The sequence below is a fragment of the Microtus pennsylvanicus genome, chromosome 17 (genome assembly GCF_037038515.1).
Source record: "Microtus pennsylvanicus isolate mMicPen1 chromosome 17, mMicPen1.hap1, whole genome shotgun sequence".
NCBI classification, from domain to species: domain Eukaryota; kingdom Metazoa; phylum Chordata; class Mammalia; order Rodentia; family Cricetidae; genus Microtus; species Microtus pennsylvanicus.
This window is the reverse complement of record NC_134595.1, coordinates 3,247,501-3,274,193: the sequence shown is the minus strand read 5'-3', so window position 1 is coordinate 3,274,193 and position 26,693 is coordinate 3,247,501. Positions and strand designations below refer to the sequence as shown.

Below are 26,693 nucleotides of genomic sequence, written 5' to 3'. Positions count from 1 at the left end.
TCAGCGGAAGGAACAAGCACTTAGCAGCTTCCTAAGGAGTGAAAGCCACCAGAGTGAGGGGCAGGGAAGGAGGGAGGTTAAAACTCTGGAGCAGTAGGTGCAGATTCCTAGGAACTGGAAAGTGATGGCTATCCTGAGATGCGAGGCTGTAGATAATAGGGAGTACAGGAACCTGCATGCATCTCTTGGGGCACTGAAGGGAAGGGAAGTGCTGCGCAGACCAACTCCTTCAAGCCCAAGCTGCTGTTCTTGTTCCTGGCACCCATAGAAGGACCTTTGCTTCTCCACATGTCATGTTCTTTCCACATCAGGGCACCCACTGTGGCCTCTTCTGCTGAGATGCCATGTGCACCCATTTTGTTACCAAATTATTAAGTATTAAAACCTTCCAGATTCTACTTTAAATGCTACGTTCTCAACGAATATGTCTTCTTTTTCAGTAATATAAAAGTGTTCACAACACCGGGGTCTCCATTGGAATACTCAGTGAGGGGATATAATCAAGTATTTAATATTTGTCTTCTCCAGAAGACCTCAAGTTCTCTTAAGGTAATGCCTGCACCCTCATTTTACTGAATGAACATATACTGAGTAAATACTATTACTACTTTAGCAAATATGAGAGAATTCAAATAAGTATTATGGAATCATATTTTCTGAGCCTTAGCCTGGGAGCTAAGGGCGTGTAATACATATCACGGGGGGTTCCTGTGACCCCCATATTTATATATTTTTAGATCTTTCTGTTCCCAACACTGTCTATCTAAGTAGTGCAGGGCGGGACATCTCAAACCGCAGCAGCAGCAAAGCCAGGAGGAAGAAGATGACTGAAGCTCTCCAAGAAGTCAATCTGAACAGGCCCCAGTGCTGTAGGTCCACCATGCATTGACCAGCTTCAGTCTCCACGAATGCTACAAGACACAGGGGCACCTTTGACCCAGTATTAAAGAGGCTCAGGGACGTTTACTCTGCAGTCAGGGATCACAGGAGTGCTGGGGTAGAGAATTTATTCTCAGCTTCAAGCCTCAGGTTACTGAATACTATAAGAAAGATAATAAACTTGAGAAATGGCAAGTACTCCAACTCTTCTCAAGAGACTATGTGATACAAGGAGAATGTCTCGACGCGGGGAAAATACGAAATACTCAAAGGAGTCTATTAAAATTGTCATTAGCATGGCTGGCTGCTGTCACCACCACCAAAACCATCACCACCATCATTGTCACCCCTATTATGTTCCTAGATCCTCAGTCCACTTGTAAGCATGTTCTGGAAATCCATTACCAGAGATAGCTGTTTGGAGAAAGTGCTTCTTGAAAAAAAAAAAAAAAACAAGATCCAAAAGGAAATTTATGAACTGCATATCCTCAAAGCTGCATTTAGAGTCAAATGATCTGAAAATTACTACTGAAGTCTTCTGCTTTACATCTTTTACATTTGTCAGTGGATTAGTTTTGAGCCTTGGAAGTCACAGACTCATAAAAAGTTGTTTCTGAGACGCTAATCTGTAACGGAGCTTATCATAGCAATGTGGTACTGTAATGCCACCACCACCACTACCACACACACACACACACACCACATACACACTACCACCACCACCACTACCACACACACACACATACACACACACCACATACACACTACCACCACCACTACAACTAATACCACATCCACACTACCACCACCACCACTACCACACACACACACCATATACACACTACCACCACCACCACTACCACACACACATACACACACACCACATACACACTACCACCACCACCACTAACATCACACACACACACACACCACATACACACTACCACCACCACCACTAACATCACACACACACACACACCACATACACACTACCACCACCACCACTAACATCACACACACACACACATCACCACCACCACCACACACACACACCCCACCATCACCACTACACACATAAACATACACACACCCACCACATACACACCACCACCACTAACACCACACACACACACACACACACGGATCTAGTTTGCCTATCTCTTGGTATTTCTCAACTTTTAAGTTTCTAGGTAAATTGATGTATAAATTCTTGCCACCTTTCACTAACTCTGGAATTATTGCCAGGGGTAAGTGGTTGGTGCAAAGGGGGCAGGGAGTGGACAACGATGGCAGAAAACTGAGAAACTGCTAAGAAAATGGGCTAGAGTTGAGTATCACAGGTGAGTAATTCTTTCTGGGAAGAAAGTAAGGCATGGGCTTCAAGGGAAGGAAACAGACTGAGTACTAACAGTGGCCACTGAAATGTAAATGTGGCCACACAGGGCCTTAGTGATGTCATGGTGGGCAAAAAACACTTTGGGAATGGGGCCAATGGGAGGCTCTTCTTGACCTCGATCCCAAAGTCAAGACATTGAACCTTGTTCTGTAGCAACTGAATAAGAAAGGAAAAGTCGAACACCAGTGACCAATCTAATTTCTGTAAGTTTTCTGAAGTCAATGAATATTTAAATTCAAATCAAAAATCTTTTGTGAATTTCTGTCATGTAGTTACATATGTTGCTTTTGAACATCTTATTTCCATTCTTTTGTATGTATTCATGCATGTGTGAGGGTATACATATGTGTGTGTGCAAGTAAGTGTGGAGGTCAGAGGTCAACTCTGGGTGTCATTCTTCAGGAGCCATTACCCACCCCCACTTCCTTTTGTCTTAGAGTTACAGATGGAGAATTGGGCTTAGCTTATTTGTAGAGTACTTGCCTAGAGGTACAAATGCATTCTGTTTTAAAATCTGCTATGCCAATTCAAAGTTTTCGATAAACTCGAGGAACAGAAATTTTCAAGGCTCCATAACCTTTTTCTTCCATGCTTCCTTTGTAGAGTGAGAGAAGCAGCCACTGTGTTTTTTTACATGCCTGCTTCATCTGTTCTGCTGTCCTGGAAGCCCCCTTTCTTAGCTCGCTCATTTGGAGTCTTCCCTGTGAGGTCTAGCTATGATGTCTCTCTGAAATCTGACTGCACACTGGACTCTGAATTTCGTTTGACTATCCCTCTTTGTGCTTTCTTCTATAAAAAACAGTTCAGTTTATCTGTCAAAGATTCCTCTTAGAAAGGAACATAGGTTAACATTCACAGTGAGAGACTGGAACTCCTTCCCACTGGTTCTGGAATGGCAACAGCTGGAACAGACCTTATATTTGCTAAAACTGCATGGCTAGACTTTCATGGTGAAGCCTGGCTGCTTGGAAGAAAAAAAATGGTGAATAGGTTACTGTATTATTTGAGATAGCATCTCTCTTTAGCTGGGAGCTGGTCCAATAGACTAGGCTGGCTGGCTTGCAGCCTCAGAGAGCCGCCTACCACTGTCTCCTCAGTGCTAACATTAAAATTATGAGCATGGGCCATTATGCTTGAATGTTTAATGTGAATTTGGGGGTGCTATTCAGGCTCTCATGCTGACAAGAACTTACTGATAAAGCCTTCTTCCCAACTCTCTTTCAATTGGTCCAACAGAGATGCTTACTAACATATATTAATGCGATTATCACTTAGTATTAAAGAGAGACAGGGAATATCTATTTTTTGGGGTAATGGTGAAATGGCTTGTTTTATTCTTATTCTAGTGAGAATAACCACAAAAGTTGGAGGAACTTTGGAAAAAAAATAAAGAACAAAACCACTTGAAGACTTTGGATAACTCCCAAGACACTCAGGACCCTAGGGGCCAAGATTGATTTTGAAGAGTAGGTAGGTTAGCATTTTGAGTTGGGTCCAGAATTCTGTGTCACTTTTCTCTACAAGTCATTTGCTAATTCACAGATGGCACAGAGTCAAATGCTAAGAAAATGATCGGAGTGCAGTGATTGAGATACTTTGAGGCTGAGTAGAGATCTCAGCATCCTTGTAGAGTTGAAATTAGAAGACCGGATTCATTTCCTCTATGGAAGACAGACTCCTGCTACAGACCCATGTTCCTAGGTGGGATTCTGGAGAGGATACATCCTAGGAGTAGTATAATCGTATAGCTTCAACTAGCTTCCATGGTTGTAGAAGAGGACACACAATTTTCCAAAGAGGGATACCACCACCAGTTATACCCGGCCACTGAAACATTTAAATGACCAATATGGCACCATAACGCTATGGATGCAGCAGTGACTCTCTCATTGAACTAAGACCTGTTCAACAAGAGGAATATCATGACTGGTCATGAAAACCTAGCGAACTAGTCAGTGCTAATAAAATTAAGGCTATTGGAGGAGAATCTACCATTATTAAACCAACATAATCCCTAACAACAAGTTCTAAACATTTGCTCTTATATCCACAGATAAGCGAAGTTTTCACACACCCCCCCCATCAAAGAAACTTCTCTTTGCAACAGCTACAGACCATTACAGAAAACAACCAATCAAAATGCAGAGGTGTGGAACCCAGTAAAACCCACTGGATATAAATACTGATGCATCTAAGGCTCAGGGAATATTGCAGAATAGAGGGTAGAAAGATTGTAAAAGACAGAAGATTAATATTTTCCTAGATTAATGTCTCCTAGTAATATGAGAATCTATACCCATAAAATCTCACTAATGTAACCATCCGAATGTGATGCGAACAAGGATGACACCAATGGACACGCCAAACTGGACAGAGGAGAACCCACAAAGTCTCAACTCTACACAAAAACATTAGGGAACTGGGAAAGCTGGGAGTGAGAAAGGTCTTCCTCAGGGAGAGCGTACTCGTCGGTGCTCTAGTGCCAAATGGTCAGCCCTGAAAACATGCATCCAAGTAAAATACATGTAAGTAGCATTTAATGGACTCTGGTTATATTTAGAAATATATATGCATATACAAGTAGAATATATATGCAATAACAATTATTGGAGAAAATGGTAGTGACTTTGAAGGTAAGTAGGGAAGCATATATAAGAAGGTTTAGAAGGAAGAAAGGAAGGGAGAAATACTATAATTAAATTATAATCTCAAAAATAAAAAAACTACCTATCTTCAAAAGTAAAATCTAGATGCTAGCCTTTGTGATTTGAGGATGAATGAAAGTCTACTCCAAGTGTCTGGCAAACAGTAAATCTCTCCAGAGAAAGACAGCATCGGCCTTAGATTATTTCTATAGCTTTTTAGGGGCTTTGTCTATCATTTACTCAAAATTATCTTGCTTACCAGAAGATAAGAAAAAAAATCACTGAAAATAAGTAGGAAATTAGTATCAATGTGGACAAGTTATTCAGATATTAATATTAGATATGATTCTTAAAATAACTATAATTAATTTGTTAAGAAAACAATGAAAGAGAGAGTTTCATCAGAGAATAACAGTTTCAAGCAAAAAGCAACAAAAGGCAGACAGACATGTGAAAATGAAAATCAAACCAAATAAAATTAAGGGTTCAACAGCTGGCTTAAAGGGAGATTAGATAGACCAGAGGCAAGACTAGTAAATTAGCAAACAGGACATTACAGAAGAACAAAACTAAAAGATAAAAACAAGAAAATGGAACAGAAAGCTCTAATCTTTTTATTTCATTGGATTTCTGAGGCAGGAGTTAAGACAGAAACAAAGAAAGAATATTTGCAGAGATACCACCCATTTTCCAAAGCTAATTAGGGGATTAAGTCATAGATTTATGAAGCTATATATATCCTACCAGGTTTAAATACTGCACATATATTCATGCAATACACACATGCACACACACATGCATACAGGTGCACATATGCACACATTTACATGCATGCACACACATTCACACACATGCATCCACAGTCACACACATCCATATTCACACATATGTACATACCTGCATACACTCGAACTCATATGTACTCATATGTATACACATGTATATCACAGATATACACACATATACACATGTGTGTATCCACACATATCTACACACAGGCACACACACATCCACATGTATATCCCAGTAAACTTCTGAAACTAAACATCAAAAATTGAAGCACTTAAAAGAGCAAGACAAATTATTTTCAAAGGCATGGAAGTCTTCTGACAACAGACATTTTATGAAAATATTGAGAGCTAAAAATGATGGAATTATGTCATAGAAATGGTAAAAGCCCCAACTTGATAAAACTGAAGAGAAAAAGTTACAATCATAAATAGGGTAGAGAAGATGTTCTGTGATCACAGGGTAGTAAAAGGAGTGGTCAACAGTAAGAAAATAATAGAGAAATCCCTAAAACAAAAGATATCTAACTTACAGGTCAAAGAAAAGTTTTCAAGTAAACTTTAAAGACATAACAAATGACAAATATACACTGTATCAAAATGTATGCAATATACCTAAAGCAGGCCTGAATGGGGAATTTAAAACAAATTGTTACATCGAACAAGACAGTCTTAAATCAGTATTTTCCCTCCACTTAGAGAATTAGAAAAAAAAAGACATGAAACCAAAGGAAAACAACACAAAGGGAATTAAGAAAATAACAAAATGTAGAAATCAATGAAATTAGAACCAGAAAAATGAGGGAAAAAAAAGCTGGTCCTTTGAAAAAAAATCAATAAAATGATCTGACTTTCAAATAAAACAACAACAAAAAGTAACAAAAAGAGAAAAAACGTAAGTTTCGGTATCAAGAAAAAACTAGAATAACACTGCTGATGTAGGTTAATAAGGAGAGGAGAGGCTTGGTGGGTAGTTAATCTGTAAAGTGCTTGCCGCAGAAGACAAGACAATATCTTATCAACACGATAAGAAAGATGCAGATAATTCCATAATGTGATTTTGATAAAAAAGGAATCAACTCCTACGAAGATTAAAACTACCATAATTCACACAATACAACATAATCTGAACAGACTTACAATTATTAAGATCTTTGAATTTATAATTAAAAGCCTCCTAAAGAAGAAATGTTAGGGTTCTGATAGTCTTATCAGAGAGATCTTCTGAAGGGTTAAAGAAGAATTAATTCCACTTCTACCCACTCTTCAGGAAAAGAAAAGTACTTCCCCACTCATTCAGAGAAGCTGGTCTTACCTCCACGTCAAAATGAAAGATGAAATTAAGAAACTTATAGACCAGTATTCCTTATGATTTAGATGCAAAACGTCTTGTCAAAATGCTATCAAATTGTAAAATATGACAATAATTATATATCAAAACTATGTGGGATTTATTTAATCATGGTTGGTGCTCTGAGAATGAATAGAGAAGGAAATCACAAGATTATATAAGTTGAAGTAGAAAAGACACCTGGAAAAAACTCACTGACTTTTGATAACTCTCAGAAAGGTGGAATTTAAGGAGAATTTCCACAACATAATAAAGATACCAACAAAATCCCTGTAGCTAATATTTCAAAGGTGAAAGCCAGGATGCTTTCTCCATATGATTGAAAAAAAAAGTGAGAGTCTTCAATGTTTCCATTGCTGTTCAACATAGTATTGGAGGTTATAGCCTGTGCAATAAGGCAAGAAAAAAAGGTATACAGAGAAGAATGGAAGAAATCGAGCATGTGTTCACATAAAATCCAGAAGAGAGCTATCTCTCCCATCTCTATAATACTTACAATATCAATCATAGTACATGTGTACCATGGACTACTACCCAACAACACAAAGTAAAGAACTTCTTTGATAGTGACAATGACATGGTGGATTCAGAAGCCTTACAGTGTTTTAAAAAAGCCAGTCTCAGAAGGTCATATTCTCCATTTTCCTAGTTCTACTTTTGAACTATGCTACTTATGGCACACTTACAGTGATGTGAAACAGATTGGTGATTGATGAGAGGCAGGAATGGAGGAAGGGTATCTATAAAGGGGAATGTGGGCGATCTCTTTGCGCTGATGGAAGTGGTTCTGCTGAAGCAGTTATACATATCTGCACCCAGTTTAGAACCAATATCAACTCCCTCTTGGATACTTTGCTGGAATTATACAAGTAACAAACACTAGGGAAAAAATACAGTGAAAGGCAAAATATACTTCTCCTCCCAACTTCAGTTCGCTATTAAGGACCAACAAGGGAATTAACAAACAGCATTTTTATGTGAATGTCTTGCTGTGGAGCCCTAAGGGACCCCCAATCATGATCTTCGTACCTCAGCCTTCCAAGTGCTGTAACTATAGGCATCTGTCACTGTGCTAGCATCTATGGAATGAATAGTAATTTTAATGACAGAATGGTATAAATTCTCAGGAATTACTACATATAAAGATGCTTACTAACTACACAGTGATGTACCCTACTTGAATATGTAAACACATGTAAATCCTAGGAACAGCATTCTCTTTAGGTACTGTGCTTAGGCCCATCTCTAGACATGGAAGTCAAGAAACAAGGGAAGTGATTTGTCTAGTTATGCAACAATGCTGGGTAACAGAATCAGTTGCTCAAAATAAGTTTTGGCTTCAGAATCTCTCTATGTTCAGCCTCTTGTGTCCTCTCTTGTACACAGGTTCCCCTTCCCTGCCAGCAAGTGAAAAGTAAGTAACAACGGAGAGACGTTCCATTGATACCACGGTCACTATACCTACAGCATGCTTTTGGGGATCTCAGAGTGCGCATGCCTGGGAGCTGTTCTCGCTTTATGCCTGACATTAAGCCTAACGTTCTCCAGAACACGACTGTGCTTTTTTGGCTCCTGGTGTCAAGTGCATATAACCTGAACAGTGTCTTCCAGTCCTGCACTTTATGAGGAATGCAACAGCGGGAAACAGTGCCATAAGGTGATCTCTTCAGGCTTTGGTCTGCCGAAGAGCATGGTCAGGCCCAGGGTCTCTACTAAACTTGACATAGAAAGCCCACTGAGTATGTACCAAAAAGTTTCCTTCTTAGGTGTGTACACACAGGTATTGGTAATTTGGGAACCGAGAGACTGACTTTTGGGCACAACCCCTGGCTTGCTCAGGCTTGCCTGTGAGCCTGTACAAAGCGATGACTCAGGGATACTGCATGGATTCCTATCAGCCCTCAGCCAAGCTCTCTCTAGAGGGGAGGGTATTCCACCACATATAAATATTAAAACGTCTCTTTAAGCTGGTGGATATTTATGAGTACTAGCATTAAAACTCTCTTTTACTGCCCCCTCCATCCCACCGATTATTTATTGTTTGAAAAGATAAATACAGGAAAGTAATTGACCTAACAATGGCCTATTCTTGATTACACATTGCATTAAATCCAGAAATTGTAAAGAGGGCACTTTGGAATCTGTCTTTAGCATCAGCAAAGGCTGTGTAATGAAAAGGTATGTGGCTTAGCCTAATAGACGAATGCAAACCACAGGTCCTAAGAGGCTTGCAGTAGATCAGCATCAGCCTAGTTCTGCTGGAGAAAGAGACAGAGTTCAAGGCTCCTAACACACGGTTACATCTCCATAGCCTTGTACCCAGCATTTAGTATATAACAGGCATCTCAGAATTTATGGCATGAGCAAATGAGGGAGGGAGTGCTGTGGACAGCCAAGGAAAAACATGACTGTTCTTTCCATCAATTCAACACCCTATTCCATTTGTGCTGGGTCATGTTTTGCTGAGGATAGCCTATACATACCCTTCAACCTCATCTGAGTAAATACTTAGCTAGATGAATAGATCCCAAAGTTCAAGTCATTTGTTTGAAAAACATTTAAATGAGTAAATGTACAATCGTTTTAACAATCAGGGTAGAGTATGCTTATTTATCTGGGGTTAGGAGGGGAGGTGGCCTTAGGAATGGACAGTCATTATGTATCAACCCTCCTCCTTAGAAGACTAGTTACATCTTTCACTCCTGAAAACAGATAATTTAGTCTGTCTGGTATTAGTAGCATCAGCCCAAAAGTGGGGCTCTCAGAACATAGGAAAATTAATGAGAACTCAAGTTAAAAAGAGAAGGGGTAAGGGAAAGTAGAGTTAATGATATATCCGTTACTCTTAGCACTTACCTAAGTCGTAGCGATTCTTTCATTAAGAGATTTCTCATTATTATCTAAAAGTCACTTAAACATGAATGGCATTATGTTCTGAGGGGGAAAGTCTGATTGCTTCATTCAACTGATGAGTTAAATCTCCATAGAAAAAGAATTTATCACTGGGATTCTTGAAGTGAAATGAGATGGCTTTGGCTCTGCTTGTAGGCAAAAAAACCCCTATATCTCTAAGAAATTATTGTATTCACTGTTCAGATCCCACACACGGGTTTCATAAAGGTATGAGTCAGAAGGAAGATCTAAAATACTCTGAAACTGAAATAAAATTAACTGGGAAAATCTCTAGGGAGGCGACTGGGAACAAACATCAGTCTCCTGCGAGCTGTCTGTGACAGAGCACGGCTTAGTGAAATGCTGCTTCTCTGCAATTAACACACTGTTGTGACAGAGATATCAATTATCTTACATTGCCCCGGGAGCACATGATTGTCCCCTCCCAGCTGTTCCCACCTGGCTGCCGAGCCTGCTGATACCTTTCAAATCCATCTTTCCTCTTCTTGGAGAATTTCCCAAAACAAAATTTTCAGTGATTGCCAAAACTGAGAAGACAGCTACCCAAGTACTTCAGTTAAGTTACAGTCAAAGTTTCTCAGACAGAAATAGTTCTGCCTGAATTAGAGAGGACTACACGGTACCGATAAGGAAAACCTCCCATGTGAAGCTAAAAGGAATACACTTAACCCCAGTGCTGTGTACTGCTCATCTAAAACTTGCATTATTAAAGGGGAGAGAAAGGGGAGAAGAAATAAGTCATCTGGAGTTGACCTGATTGTGATGGATTCCAAGCAGTGATCTATAACAGCCACTTGGAACTCCTTTGTCTTCTGACTTCATTGACTGAAAAGATGAAACATTATCTTTCACATTCTCTTGTGTATAGAAGTGACCATTTAATTTCTGCCAATGTGAAGTTACTGGAGACTCCTGGCTATTTTTTTTTTTTTTACAAAGGAACCGACTTCCTTGGATTATTTCACTGATTATTCAACCCTTTCAAATAACCTTTTTTTTTTTTTTTTGCTGGATAATAGACACAAGATTATCTTAGAAGTATAATACAATACAAGATGAAACCTACTCACAGGAAGCCCCACCCACAGCTTCAGGTCCTCCCCAGACTGAAGACAAGGAAGAAGATGGGTAGAGGTCACTTGAAGAGGCCAGGGCCACATGAATGGAAAACACAGATATATGCATTGGGTTTTCTAGTTTTATAGCCAAGAGATGTGATTTCACACATTCTGTCATTGACAGCTCTTCCAGGGCCATGAAAACTGGGCTGGCTCAACATGTGGCTATTGGACATTCAAGTGACATGGAAGGAAGATAACCTTCACTCTGATGACTAGCTTAGGAATATCTAATAAGCTACGGATTGAATAAGATAATCACCTAAGTATCCCACTGTTTAACAACTACATTATTCATTTATGCAAATGATATGACAAATCTCACAGAATCTGAGATGTTTCTCAGTTGTTTTGTATATTATTCTCTCACTTTTCTGTTTCTACCTTTTTGTTTTTCATAATTGTAACATTCCAGCAAGAGTTAGAGTTGGAGGTAGGATTAGCTTTTAACCATGTGACCATGGAACAGATGGAATCTATTGGGGTCTAAAATGCATGACTTCAAGGGGCAACAGCAAGATACAATAATAACCTTCATAAGCAGTTATACGTAAATTCACTGCCCTCAATATACAGCCTACTGTGTTCTATGGTCCAGTGTTACTGGCTAGAAGCTTTCCTGAGAGGCATAGCTGATGTTTATTGAGACAGGCTATGGGCTTATTCCACTGCAGTCACAGACAGCCCAGTGGATTTAGGGTACACCCTTCACTTGATTTTACAGTTCTCAAACTTAAGTTTTTGAAAAATTGATCATTTTAACCAATGTTACTGGAAAGTGCCAAAGTTTCAGGTTTTTCCAAAATAAAATGTGCTTACAATTTAAAGGTTTTTTTTTTAAATAGTGGATTCTGTTTATAACTCTTAACACCATACCATGATCCTTTTTTAGTCTGTTTATGAGACAGACTCAGCCACTAGATTGGGTTTCTTGAGGGGCAGGACTGCTAAACTCCTTTGTATGAGCTCTGCAATGTAACAGACGCTCACTAAAGGTTTCTACAAAGCACTTGCACATACATGCTGGAGAATGCGGACACTTACCTGATGACTAGGGTGTTCTCTGCTATTGACCACTTTAATTTCACAGTTATCAAACATTAATCAATAAACACTGAGTAAGCAAATACGAAGGTTCCAGTACTACTGAACCACATAAAATCTTATAATTATGTCTAAATGTAATCATTATTTGGATCATCTGTCATAGAAAATACTTACTTTTGGATTCACTAAGAACATGTAGTTTCCTTTCGTGCCTAGGTTAAGAGATGGTAACTATTCCAAGCATGGCACATATCGAAGTAAGTCAGACGTTTTACAGCATTTCCGGTTGAAATGAAAAGTGTAAACTATATACAGTCAACTGTATAGCTAAGTGAAGATCCCACAGAGAGCTGATTAATGGAGGTTTCAAGTAATGAATTGCAAAGATTATACTTGATACTGATCAATGATCTTATCAATGACATAGATGAGTCTCAATGATTAAATATGAGAGTGACAAAACTAACCTATGAAGCATAGCTAATACTTTGAACAAATAGAATATCTTTATGGATGATAATAATGAGCTAAAACTAACAAATACATTTTTGGGGGGAAGGGCAGCTGGAAGATAGGGTGTCACTATGTAGCCCACTCTAGGCTCAAACAAATGATTCTCCTGCTTCATCTTGAACCTGTTAGGATTGGGGGTGTATGACAACCATGCCTGGCTTTAATCCTAACAGGTATATTTTTAGTTTAGATAAAAAAAATCCTCCAATAAAAATTTATTCTACATATATAAGATTCAATAATACATAGCTTGACAATTGTCCTGAAGAGAGTTTTGTCAACTGGACACTAGCTAGAGTCAGATGGGGAGAGGGAATTTTAACTGAGGAAATGCTTCCATAATATTGGCCTGCTGACAAGCCTGTGGGGGTATACTGTCTTTACTAATGATTGATGTGGACGAGTCCAGCCCACGGCGGGCAGGTCCCATCCCTGGGCAGGTGGCCCTGGGTAGTGTAAGAAAGCAGACTGAGGAAGCCAGTCAGCAGCATTCCTCCATGGCCTCTGTTTCAGTTCCTAGTTTCAAGTTCCTGCCCTGACTTCCCTTTTAGATGCAAGCTCAAATAAACTCTTTCCTCAGTTTTGGTCATGGTTTATTATAATATTATCAAATAAACTAAAACAATAATGCAAATGAAAAAGCACAGACATTTTAGAAAAAGTATAACATAAGCTAGAAACTGGAGCTGATGTGCAAGTTCAGGTCACGTCAATAGATATAAAAGATGAGGGCCAAGAAAGACAAAATCCTTTGACTTCGGATGCCTCTGAAAGATGGCGTCCAGTTGTGTGCACCATGATTAACACAGTGATCATAAACTCAATAGAACTGAGTGTATCCAGGGAACCAACCACCAAGAGGGCTACAGGTATGGATTATGAGACAGGACTAAATAGCTGGAGGAGTTTATATTGAAGAATGATTGCCCAGTGACCCGAGGGCACTTGTCATGCCTTCTGTACCCTTGTTCAGGTCAGTTTTGAGCACAGATATATTAACGATACATTTTTTTTTTTTTGCTTTTTTGAGACAGGGTTTCTCTGTGGCTTTGGAGCCTGTCCTGGAACTAGCTCTGTAGACCAGGCTGGTCTCGAACTAACAGAGATCCGCCTGCCTCTGCCTCCAGAGTGCTGGGATTAAAGGTGTGCGTCACCATCGCCCGGCTAACAGATACATTTTTATAGAGATGAAAACTTAATAAAAAAGTAATTTTTTTTAGCCATCTCATCGTGTAAGGCATTATGGCATCAAGCCTCCATCTGATAGAAAGGTGAGAATGTTCTTTTATTGATCAGCTTGCGGGATTCTAGGATTGTACCCCATGTATAAACCCTCAGCCTTCTTTCTCCCACAGATGTCCCAGAATCTCACTCACAATGACCAAGGGTCAGTCACCCCACCTCTTTTTTGCTCAGCTCTTGGACCTTTCTATTTTATCTCTTGCCGTTGAGTCTTTTCTTTCTGTTTCCACTAATATATAGTATCTTACCCTGTGAGTCATAACCCCATAAAAGGTCATAACTGGATATAAAGGTTGCAAAATTTTGGCAACAGTAAAAGGTCTCTGGATACATGATTACCACATAATCAATTCACGGTGTTTTTGGCAGCACTCACCCATGCCGTGTTCCTCACCTTCACTGCAGCCTTGGCCCTGAACATGCAACATAAACAGTTTTGAACACTATATCTTGGCTCGGATTTCAGACGGCTGTATGTTAAGGGCTACAGTATTTTTACTCTACCTGGAAAACTCAGACTTTTAATGTTTTCCTACCACCAGTTCTCAGCAAGTAAATATCAATTTCATGTGTCTTTCAACTGTATTTTGTTAGAATGTTTGATTTGAAAGATTGATGTTAGAGTTGCTGGCTTGGATTTCACAGAGAACAATCATTATATGAATTCTGGCCTATGATGAGGATAGAATTTCCAACAGGGGCCCTAAGCACAACTTCTGTCATTTTGTTCTATTTATGTGAAGTGGTGTTCTTAGCATTGGCAATTATAAAATCAAAGTATTGATCAATTCTGAAAAACGCTGAAGATGGTTTATGTCCTATAGCATCAAATATTCAGCCATGATTGAATTTTTTATGTAAAATAAATGAGCATGCATCTCATTAGTATGCAAATCTGCTTTCATTTTTAATGCCGGGTAAAATTATACATAAAAACCATCTTAAAATAAACGTATTTATAATATATTATCAGTAAGTGTTTAACTTGTATATGTATTTTATTACTTATATGCTTAGGGGTAGCATTAAAATCTTGGGTGTCAGAGAGCTGTGCGTGGAGCTGAAGAAGCTCTGTTCTCCCATACCACACTTCCTGTCACTTTGATTTTCCCTTGCTTGTTCCCATTTACTAGTCTAACAGCCCAGCTATGGCAACTACCATGTGCTGACCACTGTCTTTGTTAAGATCTACCTATCTTTTAGTGTACAGCAACCCTCTGCAAGGGGGATGTACCATTTTCCCTCAATCTCGGATGGTCAGTCCTGGAACTTGATACATGCTCCACAGGTGTTTGTTGCGTTGCTTGCAGGAGGATGAGGCATGGCATCTTGGGAAAGTCATCTTACTGAAGCCCACGCAGTTGTAATCCAGAAGAGAACCAGATGGCATCTTGGGAAAGTCATCTTACTCAAGTCCACGCAGTTGTAATCCAGAAGAGAACCAGACAGAGATCAGTCCCATTCCAGAAGTCACGGTTTAACGGACCTTTAACATGTTAAGAACCCGAAACTGAACCACTTTATCTGCACTCTGCACTAGGAAGGGAGAAGGTGTGCCTGAGTGACAGGGTGGGTGAGGGAAAAGAACACAGAGCAGTGAAGAATTAAGTCCTAATCATGGGCCAGTTACTCCCATTCCCTGAGCCCCGTTTTCTGCAGCATTACCACGAGGTGACTTTGTTAGCTCTCTTTGAAGCACCGTGTTAGACGTGACTTCAGAGATACCCTTTCCTGTCCACCACTCTGCTTTCTCATTACTGTTGGGGTCACGCTCCATCCTCACCTCCTCATCAAGTCTCACTGCAAGTTTCCTGGCCTCCTACTAAGCTTCTGACACTGCCCTCTCTAAGTTAACCAATGGCCACATTCTCTTTGTAGGTTTCATTCTTTTGACCTCAGTGGACACAGTTATGACAGTGGTAACAGGATGGGGACACACATCAGTCGCCACTGTACACTGCTATCCAGATTTCTGGAGTCCGAGTTAGACAGCTGTGAGATGCTCTACCTACAGACTTCTAAGCAGCTACTATCAACCAAGAACTATCAACCTGTGACCTATTGATGGACACGTGACTTCAATGTGCTGTGCGGACTCGTTCCCTTCACTTTCCTTCTTCCCTACAAGCCGTGCCCTGGGTGTTTCTGGACTTCCTTAAATGCAACTTGATCCTTGTTCACATTTGACTACTTTGTAATGGAAAGCAGTTATCTTATTGTTGATGGTTAAGGATCTCCCCTCAAAGCCAGCTCTGCCATCACTTGCTTTAGGATGCCTTTTGCATATAAGCCAAACAAAAAAGAAAAGCTTTCATTTTTAACTACAGGCTATTACAACTCTCCATTTCCACTGGATTTCTACTGTATATAAGAGGTCCTCCTCTAGTCCTCATTGATATGTCAGGACCATCTTCCCATCTTCCCTGGAATTTTCTACAGTACCTAGGACATAGTAAATGACAAATGAACACTTATTGAATGAGAATGATTGAACAGATGGGTCAGAAAGTGATATATCCTTTACTTTAAAATAAGGTGGGTTTAGAACTCAGAAAATAAGGTATCTGCTTGGAGACATTGCTCGGACAACTGTCTTATATGTACGTAGGCCCAGAATTTCATTGCTATCAGACAGTATGAGTGGTCATAATAGTAATCATGATGATAATAACTACCATTATGCAGTGCTTGCTATGCATCAAGGGAAAATTGCTTGCTTTAAGACTTCAAGAGAAAGGAACAGAGCAGAGTTTAAATACAATTAAAAATAAGAGCAGAATCAAGACAAGTCTGGGTAAAAAGAGTTACTTTTTGATCTGCTATCCAAAAGTTTAACAGCTACCTAAGGCTCTGTAGAAGGCGGATTTGGAGCACTCATTGACACAAAGAGGCCAGAGCCAAAGTGAAGACTCCGCTACTCATACAGAACCTGGGCTTGGCAGTAAAGAAAACATTTTCTGGCAGTGTTTTATAGTTGCTGTCTTTAACATTATGCAATGAGTTTTCTTTCCTGGTCTACCACATGGGCAACAGCGTATCCACATGTGTGTTATAGTTTAGAACTAAAAATGTCCCCTATGGATTCAGTATTGAAGGTTCAGTGCCAGTGCAAAAGTGTTTATGGCTGAGGTCACAGAGAGATGGCAACTTTGTCAGTGGGTTGATCTGCTGATAAGGTCATAGATACTCAGAAGTGGAGCCAGGTTTGAGGAAGTAAGGGTCTGGGGGAACATTTGTTATTCTTCCCCTCACTGTGAGCGAATATCTTGGAAGAAGCAACTTCAGTGGGGGAAAGTTTGTTCTAGTTAACATTTTGAGGGGGCAGTCAGCCTACCATGATGGAGAAATTATGAGAACAGAAACCAAAGCAGTTGATCACGTTATCAGGAAGCCAGATAAAACCCTATTGTTCAGCTTGCCCCTCCCTTTTGATTTAGTATGGAATTCTTTCTCTTGAAATACTTGCTGATGCCTACTCTTGCATGGGTCTTTACCTCAGTTAGCCTAATATAGAGACTCCCTCACAGATACGTCCAGATTCTAGACCCTGCCTAGATCACAGCCGATATTAACAACCATGAAGGGCAGGACTTTGAAGGGCCTGGTCCTCTCTGCTTCCTGCTATCACTAGAAGAGTAGCTTTGCCCCCAAACATTTCTCACATCATGATGTGGAGCCCAGGAACAGCTTGGCTGAGTGGCCATGGCACATACTGAGACCTAGAAAACCGCATACATACAAAGAGTTCTGCTTTGGGGTTGTTTGTCTCGTGGATTTTTGTCACAGATAAAGGAATCTGAACAATACAGAGTCTTAGCAAAATATGGATAAAATAAACTTTAGTGACAAATACTCTGGGTATGATACGTTCTGGTTGTATAGTATTCTCGGATGTCAACAATGCACATTGACACATCATTGAAAAAAGACTACACTAAAAGAGAAATATATTTCTGGGGGTTAATTCTGCTTGTGGGTTTGGTATAATCTCTTATTTTACAATGTCCCACATTTATTCCCATGGAACCAGCACTGGAGCACAGCAGCTTGGGAAGGTCTAGGGAATACAGTCTTCATGTGTTGCTGTTCTATCGTATATATGCAAAGAGGATTGCTACGAAGCCCTTCTGACTGGGGGAAAGGAAGATTGACTATGCTTTAGCCTAGAATAGACTCTAGAATAGCATTATTATTTACATGATAAAATTCAACCCTATGAGAAGACTGGAGAGAAAAAGGCCAACTCTTAATCAATCCTTGGAATTAGCAATTTGCTTATGATGGCCGCATCACACAGTCATAGGAATTTATATTTTCATTTTGTCTTAACGCAAAACTTGACCATCTTTCTTTAATATCATCAACCTGGAAGCTTGACAGTAAGGATTAAAAATTGCTCCTCGCTTCCCACTTGGTTATTGGAAAGGTTCTGAAAGGTAATCAGTCTTGTGAAGCTACACTTTACAGTCTGCATAAAATGCCATGATTTCCCTTCCTCTCTCCAACCTAATTGAAAGTGCATAATATCACCCAGCTGGGGAAATGTGTAAACGGTAAACATACGCGATATATCATGCTACCACACAAAAGCTGGCTACTGCTAGGGTCCCGGTGGTCGTCGGAACCCTAGGGGACCTGGAAAATGAGTCTTTTTCTTTCCTCTAGCATGAGCGCTTCTTGCACCATCCTCTTCCTTTTCTCCCTACAGATTTCAAACAGCAGCAGTCAAATTAGAGCAAGTTCTATCAACTCATTCCTAGTCTGAGGGACTCCAAGGTCACATGACGATGCATACAGACCGAAGCTCTTTTAGGACATCCTTTCCCTGTCAGGACATTCTTCTTTGGGCAAGAGGTGCAGTTGGAATCATCTTGCTCCTTACTTGCTCCAGACAGACGTTCTCAATATCCCCTTTCCCTTGCTCCTAAATCTACAGGTCATATCCTATCTTTTGCTGCTTCATCAAACTCCTAGGACCAAGATTATCTCATTTTCCACATCTGCCAGGCAGTTTAGTTTTCCTCGATTAGAAAATCCCAATCTTATTTTTCAAAGTCTCCTGCACTATGGTAGCTATCTATAATCCCACTCCAATTATGCCTGCTTGGAAGCCATTTTCCCTTGTCTGACTCCTCACCTCCATGTTTCATGCCATCTTCTGACAATAGGGCTCTTAGGACAAAAGACAGAATGCCTTCAACGTCTTCACCATTAGTTCTCTGCCACTGTACTCCTGCAAGGATTGTTCCCTGCTGTACCATGACTGCTGCTACCATTCATTCATGCCACCTTATAGCTAGTTATTGCTTTATTTTTGATGACTGATACCATAATGGTAGGTCAAAGTGGAACACTTGTCTAGGGCACCATGTCATTTTAGTTTTAATAGATTGAAGGATATGCTTTTATTTGCTTCAGCGGTAGGGATGATTTGAGACTTACTGAGTTAAAACTGCAACCATCTTTCATAGCATTACCTGTCAGCCAGGGCTGGAGGATGATATGGCTTGTTGACCTTGGCATAGAGACCCTCTAAGTGGTCTCTGTCTGGAGACAGCGGACGTCCATCCCGAGGGTAAGCCAGTGGTCCAGCTCGAGGGGGAGACGGAGATCTAAAGACGTTTGCTGATGTGCAAGGCTCCCGAAAGTGGTTCACTCTGGCATAATTGGGGTCCATTTCATCATCGTCCATGTCATGCACTGGCCCAGTGGCTCCAGCGGCATAATCGACAAGACCTCCTGCCTGCTTTTCCCTTAGCTCCTGGTGTTTGCCTCCAATCCTGAAAAATAGAGAAGAGAGAGGTGGCACAGGCGAATGTGATTTTCAGATGCTAATACAACAAAACAGTCTCCCAGATCTCTGTTAACTCTTGCTAACCCCTTAGCTGTCACCTTCCTGTGTCTTCAAGATTACGCCACGCAGAAATGTCAAAAGCATAAGAGGATTAATTCTAAATCCATGACCTTTATTTGTCAGTCTTCACTTTGATAGCAATGCTATAGGTACCCTGACACCTCTCCGACTGATGAATGGACGTGATGCTATAGGTACCCTGAGACATCTTCAAATGACGAGGGGCACCGTGCTATAGGTACCCTGAGACATCTCCGACTGATGAATGGACGTGATGCTATAGGTACCCTGAGACATCTCTGACTGATGAGGGGTGCGATGCTATAGGTACCCTAACACTTCTCTGACAGATGAGGAGTGCAATGCTCTAGGTACCTTGACACCTCTCTGACTGACTAGGGGCGCGATGCTATAGGTATATGGAGACATCTGTGACTGATGAGGGGCTGACAGTAGTCCCTCACTATAAAGGAGCTGTGCTTGTGGCAACCGTCCGCCTTGGAAGAGGTGCAGTGAAAGTCTTTCTTGGGACAAGGCTGCGTGGGAAAGAGCCCATCAGAATCCTACACTTTTGCTATGACATCACTCTTCAGCACTCCAGAGTTTCAGTGTATTCTTCTGAAGAAGAGTTTGAAAACATTGATTTAAATATGAAAAAGAAATACAGGGACTGTCTGGTCACTAAAAGCAGCAGAATTGAAGGTAATTTATAAGAGATTCCACCTTTTTTCCTTGTTACACAAATGGGGATCACTGTGCCTCATTGTGCAAGGGCTAGGGACAGAGTAAAATAATGAAGAAATTAATAGGCTTGTGACAGAGATGAATTGGCACATATAAGTAAATTAAACTTCATTACTGGCAGAACTCCATAGCCCTGAAGCTTTGAGTGCTAGCTCAGAAAGTTACTGGTAGCCAGTGACAGTATGTAGAGACTGGGGATGGGGCAGAACATGTATTTAGGTTCTACACCCACCTGAAGGGTAGGAACGAATCCAGATGGCATTAGACCAGTGCACTAAGATGGGAAGCTCACTCAGGTGTCCTATTCGACACCCGGGATGTGGATGGTGTTCGGAGGACCTTTTACCTTTCACCCTTGAGAAAAGAAGATGTAGGATATATGGGATGCGAGAGTAAAGTGATCCCGCCTTGAACATCTAAAGGATGGGGACAAAATTGAAACCCACACATAACTCAGAGATGGTAAGAGGCTATGGTTAGCGGTGAAAGGTCTATGTTTGCCTGGAGACACAGACAGAAGCCCTGGACCAGGTATAAACAGATCCCGAAGTCCCCAGCAACTTCTCTTCAAACAAATACAGTTGTTTCTGTATGTAGCAGCTATTTTCATTTTCCAGACATCAAACTCTTTGTCGAAATCGTTAGAAGGCATGGTCTTTCAAAGTATTTTGTTTTTTCTTGAGAGAGGACAGTATTTGTATTTTAGTTTTTTTGTTTTTTTTTTTTAATCTCAGGAGAATGAAGAAGAAATTGGGCAACAGAAAGAAGCAACAAAATAAAACAGTTAGAAAGAAGCACAGGAAAGAAAAGCAGCACCTACCTCAGGGTCACAACAGATGAAAAGAAATGCCAGGATACAATATTGCGTACCTGTTTTGACTAAGCTAAAAACGTACCTGACATATAAATAATTGGAAGGATTTGTATTTTTTCATAAGGCAGTTTGTATCTCTAAGGAATTCTGAATTAAGATGAAAAGATTACACAGTAGGGTGCTCATTAAAGTGCTTTTCCTGTCCCCTTTCAATGCATGTGTGTCCCAGATTCATGGATGTTTGTTTTGGAAAATTTTTTATAAAGAAGACAGTCTGCTCCAATGAAATTTGAGTTTCAGCCTAAAGTGAGCATTATACAAAGATTTACCATTTTCCAAGGAATGGTGCAGGCTGGTTTATCAGAGAATGCTTCCCGTACTACAATGATAAGGATGGATTTCCATTGTAAAGAAGGTAAAAAGACACCAGGAAAGTCCTAGGGTGTGATTCTGTGTGTTCCCTCTCTCTCATAACTGCGATGCCTTGAGAGAAATCATCAGTAGAAAGATAAATACCTCCTGGCCGCCGCATGGGCTACACTTGTGGATTAATGGAATACGAAAATGCCAAGCCTGATTTTTCTAAAATAGCAGAGATAGGACACCAGGATCTGAGTTCCTTATTTCATGTCTCTCTTTCTTTGAGGTTTTCAAATTAGTTAAGCTTCCTAAGTATGTAGAGACTCATAGATGAAAAGGTTCTCCATGTATGACATGGGATCTTGTATTTTTCTTTGCTAAAACAAAACCAGTTTTTCCTCAATCTCCCCTGCACTACTGAGGCTGGCAGGAACTAATTCCATATTAATCACCCAGGAGGTGAGGCAGTCATTTCTCTGCACCATCATTATTATGCCGTATTTCAGGGTCTCTCCATGTGGGGGAGGACGAGGCAGTCTTGGAAAGGGGGCACATAAGAGCAGAGAGGGCTCTCTCAAGACCGTGTCAAAGGAAACCAGTTCATATGTCTTATGACTAGCCTCCACCCCGTGCAGTCTGAGAATTCTGTTTCTAGTTGTTTCTCCTTGGGAGTCTCCTGACCACTGGAAACTCTACCTGTTAACATCCTCAAATTTCAGAATCACCTAGCAATCTTTTCATTTCATGGTGCCACTCACTCCCCATTGTCCTGAGTACACTAACTCTGAATGACTGAAACATCTTTTTTCCCTCGTTGAAGGCAGGTTACCTTCTTCCCATTATATTTCTTGATTATCCCTTTTAATTTCCATTTCCTTGGCTATAGTGTGTAGTGTTCATGTTTTATATTGCCTAGATCTGCTGTGTGTGGCCCTATAAACTTAAACTTGCATTAATTAAAATAAAATAAAACTTTTTTAGTCTTATAAATTCATTCAAGTGATTATTAGCTAGATATAGTCGGTGGCTGCCAAAATGACAATGAAGATGTGGACAAATTCTACAACCGCAGGAAGTTTTATTGGACTATGGCAGTCTGATTTATTCAAAGAGATGCCATATCCCACTTGTATTAGTTAGGGTTTCTACTGCTGTGATCAAACACCATGACCCAAAGCAATACGGGGAAAACTGGTTTTACTTTGTTTTGTTTATTCCATTGTATAGCTTACAGTCCATCATCTAGGGAAGCCAAGGCAGGGACCTGCAGGCAGGAACTGAAGCAGAGGCCATGGGGGGAGTGTTGTTTACTGGCTAGCTCCTCATAGCTTGTTCATTTGCTTTCTTATTTACCGGATTACTAGCCCACAGTGATCTGAACCATTCCGTATCAAACAGCATTTAAGAAAATGGAGCACAGGCCTACCCACAGGCCACCTGTCGGGGCATTTTCTTAATTTAGGTTTCCTCTTCCATAATGACTCTAGCTTTGGTCAAGTTGGCATAAAAGTAGCCAGCACACACTTCAATCTGTTTCCCAGAAGGCTGCGCTAACGGTTTCCTAAAAGAGCATGTCCACTGCATTCTCAGTCAGATTGGGGATCTCCAGTGGATTGCAGACGACTGAGTGACAGCATGGTTAGCTCACGATTCCCCAAAACATCACATGGCCGAGCAGTGGGGGAGAAAATGAATCCCTAAGGGAGTGAAAAGTGGCTACAGCGCCATGCTTGACAATGAAATTGAGACTAAAATAGGGGTGATGCCAAGCGCTGATACATGTTTATAGTTTTAGCCAGACACATATTTCCCTGAAGTAAGGAAGAAAGTCTGCAGGAACGTAGTCAGCGTGACTTTACTAAGGAAAAGAGAGTCTGAGGATAGGGAAGGGCCTAGAACTATGCTTATGTGTGGACCCAACTTCAAATTGGGGTTAATGGATTGGGAGAGCTGACTGCCCTGAGAGTAGTCTCCTGTCTATGAGGAAACTTCAAGGAGACAAAGTAGGGAGAAAAAGAAGCAGTAAGGAAGGTGAAGAGGTGAAGGAAAGTCGGGGCAAGCTCATGGAGGAGCAGACAACTGACAAATCCAAGATCACAGAAAATAAACTCCCAGGACAGTAACACAGCAAAGTGGGGGAGGGAATTATCTCAGGAAAACACGTATAATTGGAGTGACTGGTAACCTTAAATTACTCTTCTTGTGTCACTCAAAATGATGTTTTAGCATACATCCTAATTTAAATCTCAAACATTTGTAGGGTATGAAAAACATTTAATTCGTCACAGAAATATTTATCTCAGCAAAGATCCACCCCTGGAAGGTTTTAGGGCCTTCCAAAGGAGTGTCACTAGGGTGAGATCACTATCCCAACTTAACGTTATTCCTTTTCTAAAGGGAAGTGAGAAGCCAGCGGAGATAACCATACAGGAAGAAGTGATATTTGTAAATTACACACTGACATTCCCGCATGGAACCGCTTGGCAGGATATATGGAAAAATCATAATGTGGTTGCTTCTAGAAACGCATCTTAATGTAACCTTTGTATATTACGCGTTTTTGAATTTTTATATGTATTTAAGGTAAGTGTTTCGGTTATGACAAATTATTGCTCCTTCAGCTCAACTCCTTCTACTAAGAGTACTCAACTTCCATTAGAAAAAGATCTCTCTTTAATCTTTACAGAGGACAGAGTTGGTCAGTTCTAGTCTCACAGGGGCCTCACTGCTTTGTCTTCGCTCCACCAGGTAGCTTCAGGAAACTCTGCATTTGTCAGAAATACACCGCTATAAAGTTCTTTAATCCATTGACTTCTGTGGAAATTTCTGTGTGTTTGTTTCATTTCAATAAAAGTTGAAAATTACAAATGGGAACAAATGCAATAGCGTTTTTCAGGCCCAATTTTGTAGGCATCAAACACATTTGTATTATATAAGCCTTGTAAAGTTTGCTCGCAACGGTCACTAAATGGCTTCCTTTTGGAGAGGTGGGGTGGGTGGATTACACAAACCAGTCTGCTTCCATGTGTTGTGTGTATACATTAGCATGCCCTTTGTTCTGACTGGAGGACATCCCCCATTTCCACATGTTGGACTAAGACTATAAAAACAAAGCAGAACCAACACCTTTTATTGATTCACTCTTGACGTTCTGCCCCTAATGGGACTACAAACTTCTTCAGTGTGTCTTGTGAGCTTTTCTGCTAAATTTTTGGCTGTTTATGCATTCAGTATCTGCTGCAATTACACTGCGTATTAGGAAGAAGAATAGAGCCATACTTGGTCCCTGGTTCATCTACAGGAGAGACATAAGTATAAGGGATTACAATCCAGTGGCAAAGAAAGCAGTAATGGTCCGTCATGCATGGCCATGTGGCCTGGGTGTGGAAGGAACTTGTCATCTTGATATAAATTGTGGAAATGGTGTTAGGTTCTTTAATTAGAGGAAGGGACACCCATGAATGGGCAAAGACATACAGTCTTTACTCAGTTCTGGCCTATAAATATGATGTAGAAACTGACTGGTTTGGGATACCTCCTCTCTACAAGAAGATGTATCCAGCAAAGGTTATGCGCACATAAGATTTATCTAATGTATGTGTTCAACCTTTAAAAGTCGGTAAAGTTAAATATTCTTCTTTTTTACTTTTAACTTTTATTATAAAATGAAACAAAGATACTTACATTTTACAAAACAAAGCCCCAGATTACACACTCTTATAGAGCACTAATATTTGTAAGTAATACAGGAACTGTCCGTGTTAGTTCATTTCCTGTGAGTAGAGAAAGGAGGCTTAAATAGCTCCGGTTTGGGTCTAAGCAGCATGGCATGGGTGTTGGTGGGCTTTTTTGGGTGCATCATCTTGGGCAATGGTGGCAGGAAATGTATGTGTCAGAGAGACTGGATAAAGAAACAGGAGGCTGGAGAGGCTTCATAAAGACCTTCTGAGGTCATGACCCTATTTTACTTCGGGACCTTTCGCTGGGCTCCTCTCATGAAGACCACAGTCCAGCTCTGTCACACTGAGGCCTAAGCATTCTCAATCCTAAACAGCAGTCTCCCTGACAGCTGCAGCCGTATCACACCTGTATCTCCTCTCCTCCACACTAAGAATCCTGCTACTTAAGAAGCAGGTGAAGCGAGCTACATAGCTCTGTGTTATGACTAGCTTCATGCTGCCCATCCATTCTTGTAGCTGATCCTTGCTTACCTTGTTAAAGCACATTTCTGTGTAATTCTCATTTGGCTCCACCTTTGCAAATGTCTCAGTTAGTTTTCATTGCTGTGATGAGGCATCATGACCAAGGAAATTCAAAGGAAGAGTTTATTGGAGGTTTGCTTAGAGTTTCAGAGGTTGGTCCATGGGAAGCAGGGCACGCGCGCGCGCGCACACACACACACACACACACACACACACACACACAAACACACACTTGGGGGGAGGGAGGAAAGACAGGAGACAGGATGGGAAGACAGGAAGAAGAGGAGGAGAAGAGAGAAAGAGCTAACTGAAAATAGTACTGGCTTTTGAAACCTCAAATCACTCTCCCAGCGATATACTTCCTCCAACAGGGCCGTACCTGCTAATATTTTCTAAGCAGTTCCACCAACTGGGGACCAAGTATTCAAACATATGAACCTATGTGGTCCATTCTCATTCAAACCAACACAGCAAACAACTTGACATTTAATCTACAAAGATAATCAGACTTAATAAAAGTCCATAGTCTTCACACCCATGGTGTGTCTTCCTCAAGAAGAATGCGTTGAGGCAGCATTTCTTAAGTGGGTAAAATTATGATTTCTGTACCAAAGGCTGTTTTTGACAGATTGAATTATTGGCTTGTCGTCTTTCCTTGAGCATAGACTTGTGGCTCCACTTTGCACAACAGTGTGACTGTTGAGAAGCTGGCTGACAACCAGGGTTCCCTTTCATAAGTGACTTATCAACAAACTGATTGTCTTGTTTATTTAATTGAAGTATTTTATTCACTCCTGTAACGCCCAATAACCTTGCTCAGAAGGCAG

The 26,693-nt window shown here is 40.6% G+C and overlaps 1 protein-coding gene across 3 annotated transcripts in view; it reads right to left on the bottom strand.

Annotated features, from left to right (window-relative positions):
• Pard3b (par-3 family cell polarity regulator beta) overlaps positions 1-26,693 on the bottom strand; it is a 1,014,383-nt gene that overhangs the window by 160,231 nt on the left and 827,459 nt on the right. For all 3 annotated transcript variants that reach the window (XR_012908166.1, XM_075951370.1, XM_075951371.1), the window contains exon 20: positions 19,370-19,672. Coding sequence is in view for 2 of the 3 variants with exons in the window: in XM_075951370.1 (XP_075807485.1) it covers positions 19,370-19,672 (303 nt within the window). In the remaining variant the exon portion in view is untranslated. The remainder of the gene's footprint in view (positions 1-19,369; positions 19,673-26,693) is intronic.